The sequence below is a fragment of the Alligator sinensis genome, unplaced genomic scaffold, assembly GCF_000455745.1.
Source record: "Alligator sinensis unplaced genomic scaffold, ASM45574v1 scaffold129_1, whole genome shotgun sequence".
Classification (NCBI taxonomy): Eukaryota; Metazoa; Chordata; order Crocodylia; family Alligatoridae; genus Alligator; species Alligator sinensis.
Genome location: NW_005842303.1, coordinates 1,521,071 through 1,524,889, shown reverse-complemented (window position 1 = coordinate 1,524,889; position 3,819 = coordinate 1,521,071). Strand labels below are relative to the sequence as shown.

The window sequence follows — 3,819 nt, the reverse complement described above, 5'->3', positions numbered from 1 at the left end:
TCTTACACTTGCTGAGACACCCACAGGATCTCCTGCTGCCTCTATTCATCCTGTAGAAGTTGCAAGAGGACAGCCTCGGGCTGTTGTCCCTGTGCCAACTGCTGCAGTATCTCCTCTGCTAAAGGACACAGAATGGAGAAGGCCTCTTTTTTTTTTTTAATAGGGAGTGTTGTACATGAATCCGAACCTTCAGCTACGATGGAGAAATTAAACCAAGACTTAAAATTAAAATCCTTTTTATTAGCAACAGCACACAAATACAAATAAATCAGTTATACCCTCAACAGAAAAAAAAAACCTGTTACAATACCACTAGCTGAAGCCTGCAGATGTCTTTGGTCTTTTTTTGATCTTTTTCCTGTGCGCCAGCATCTCTAGATTCTTCACTCGCTAAGGCTGTTTCTATTATTGTCTTTAACTTAAGCAACTTTACCTCTTCTTTTCTGAATTTTTCTTTTATTTTTTTGGCAGCGGTGACAACTCTGACAAACTAACCCAAACTAATTTTTCAGAGTACCTTGCAACACGGCAATTGGACAAGACGTGTCACGACGGGATAATGTGGCTTTTGAGAGAGAGAATCTTGAATTTCCTTCCCACATGGTCTGGTGTACACATGCCAATACATTTTTTTATTCTCTCCCCTATCCCACATACCCTTCTTGGTCACACTGAAAGAGATTGTTTGCCTAAATTTTTGTTTGTTTGTGTTTTGCTTCTGCAAAGCTTAGCAAAAATGTGTAACATACATAAGCTATAAAAGATTATAGTTCACATTATCTTAAGTACACTTGTAATCAAAAGCACAGCATTCAGTCTATATATAATTTTGGTTGTCTGCATAAGCAGTTAGGCCTCAGGTCCAAAGCAGATATTGCTGTTTTTCTCTCAAACTTCTCAAGCAGGTAAGCCTACCTAGCTATCAAATCCCGTGCCACCCTCAATCATGGACTCCATTTTTCTCTCCTGTCACAGTCAACTGCATACATTGCTCACTACACACAAAGCATGCAAGTGATTCCCAACCTGAGAAACACATTTAACCTTTTGCAGCAGTTTCATTCTTTAACCAAAAAAAGGGGAAAACATCAACCAAGATCTTTTTTGCAGCCATCCCAGCTTCTTTTTCTTTAGTCCCCACCCCACCCCTGCCCAACCCCCCATACACACTTGGAAATCTATTGCAAGAGTCACTTCCTGCAGTTCCTTATTGTTTCTCTCTCAGCCTTTTATAATGGAGTACTCTACCATGTCCCTGTAAGCCCTGCCAATTGAATACAGCTCCTTGGTCCCAGGACCCTTAGCTGGTAAAGTGGCAGATCACCCTTTTACTTCACTTTCTATACTCAGAAAATGCCATTTATAGCAATTGGACAACCGCGTAGAATATACAGCAGTCATAAATTGATACAGAGCAGTCCTACATCCTTGATAATTATATTAATAGCATATGAGCAGTAGAAAATAGACATATATCACAGGTATACTGATCTTGGTATAAATACCAAAAATAATGCTGGTTAACTATGTTAGTAAATATAGAAGGATTTGGGGCCTTTAGTAGGTTATATGAAAGGTGGTCAGATTATACTAAAAAAGCTGAAGGGAGATTGAGGTTTATAAATGAGGAGTAATCAAGCTAGGTTTATATCCATCAACTTCAGTCCAGTGATACAAAGGATAAATGTGCCCTGTTTCTTTTTCCTGGTTTCCTTCCTTAGATAAAAGGAAGCTTGTCAGGGCTAACAAGCCCAACATTTTACTTATCACAAATACCCATTAAAGTCAACATTTGCCAACTGTTTCTGCAGCTCTCCTGTTTCAAATAATGGTACTTGACATATCACCACATGGTAACTTTAATTATTTCTATTGTAGATACAAATATGGGCCTTCCATGTCAATCTTGAAAAGGTTAGCTTAAAGAATAAGGGCACATGACCCATATTAAACCCTGTGTCAGTTTCCTGAAAGCAGCTGATTCAGTACTGTATCCTATTTCTAGGGCTGTGTTGATGTTTCCCAACTCTTAATACTCTGCTTTACTTGGAAATGAGAACTAGACCAGATTTCAAATCAGTCAATACTAACAGATTTCAACAGCATCAATAACAAAAACTAAAAACAAATGGATACTTGGTTTGATTAAGAATTGTCGGGTGTACAGACTTTTGGAATAGCACATAATGCTTCCCTGCTACTACCTATCTATTCCATTTTTATGAGCAGACACCATACTGACATTTTAAAAACCTGCTCTCCATGGGTTTTATCATCAATAGAAGTATGGAACAGATAAGCATGGCAAAGGAAAATTATCACTAATCTTCTCATACTTATAATGCAGCTGGCACATTTCATTTTAAGCTCAGTAGTCTTGATTATGCACTATCCCTTGAAAATAAGTATTTTCTTTTAATTAGTACTTTTCCTTTTACAAAAGTTCTGGCCAGAAGGTTAGTTCTTCTCATGCCTCTAGGCTGCAGTTTTCTCTTCTGACTGAAGTCTGTTTTCAACTGGTTTCATTGCTGGAAAGAGCAGCACTTCCTAAAGCAAGATTGAAAAATAAATGTCATTAAAGGTTACCACCCCCAAGTTTTGCAAATATCAGGAGACAAGCTACCCCCAAAATCATGAGATTGGATTAATGAACAACTCATACCCCAATGGCTGGGGGGCAGCGGTGGTGGTGAGAGCGTGGCGGCAGGAGCGGCGGTAGTAAGCAGGGGAGCTCCCGCAGATGCCACCAACACTGTCGGCGGCAGGGGGGAGGGGCAAGCACTGACCAAGGATCGGCGACTGCCCGCAGCCGCCACCAGCAGTGTCGGCAGCCGGGTGGCAAGCAGCGACCATGCACTGCCATGCTCAGGGGGTGCACATGCACCCCCTACACACTGCCCCTGATTGGACTGAAACTCATGAAGTTTTTATAAAACAACAAATTTTAAGTTTGTTTTTCAGGTCTTCCAGTGTTAGAGCCTCAGTGCTCTTGGACATATTTTCAAACAACCCTGAGGACTACAAATTTAATTTTCTAGAAGAAAAGAAGGTTAAACTCAACAAACCACATGCTGCCAGGATGTTTGCCTAAGTCAAACATCAAATATTGCAAGTCATGCAATCCTAGCATCATAGGATAGTTTTTACTGTAAGAAGTGGCAACACTGGTTAATGCTTTCAGGTGGCTTCAGATTGAAAGCAGAAATATAGGGCCTGATTTTCATTTGCATGGGATGCCCTAATCGATCTTCATGACTGACAGAGCATGCCTCACAGGATGGGGAATATTTGCAGCAGGAAGCACTCTGTGTGTGATGTAAACAAAGACCTAGATCGAAGCAAAACAATATTTGCCTAGAGGGAAAAAATAGAAAGACATAATCCCCATGGGCATGAAACTACTCTGTTTTTTGCTGCTACTTGGCAAACTCACCTTAATGTTGTTGGAGTCTGTTAGGAACATGGCAAGACGGTCAATCCCTATTCCCCAGCCACCAGTAGGAGGGAGGCCATATTCCAGTGCTGTGCAGAAATTCTCATCAATGCTCATGGCTTCGTCATCACCTGCGGCTTTAGCCTAAGTCCACAAAACAATATACAGACATCTTAAATATCTCTCTGCCAAAGTTCTACACGCTTGTAACTTGAGTGCTAAAGTGTAATTTGGTACTAAAAATTGTACGGTACCAGCTAAATTAGTGCCTCAGAACATTTGAGGTAACATACTGACTATTCATTGATGACCGCTGCCAAAACTAACCCCCTGCCGCGCAGGGGACCAACTGAGACACCAATCTGAGGTTTCACTGTGGAGTCAGT

The 3,819-nt window shown here is 40.8% G+C and overlaps 1 protein-coding gene across 2 annotated transcripts in view; it reads right to left on the bottom strand.

Moving 5' to 3' along the window:
• Positions 1–238: 238 nt before the first annotated feature.
• LOC102368375 (lysine--tRNA ligase-like) overlaps positions 239–3,819 on the bottom strand; it is a 58,268-nt gene continuing 54,687 nt past the window's right edge. For both annotated transcript variants that reach the window (XM_025209698.1, XM_006028303.3), the window contains exons 13-14: positions 3,434–3,577; positions 239–2,547 (exon numbers count right to left, since the gene is read on the bottom strand). In XM_025209698.1, the coding sequence (XP_025065483.1) occupies positions 2,476–2,547; positions 3,434–3,577 (216 nt within the window). In that variant the 3' untranslated portion in view covers positions 239–2,475. The remainder of the gene's footprint in view (positions 2,548–3,433; positions 3,578–3,819) is intronic.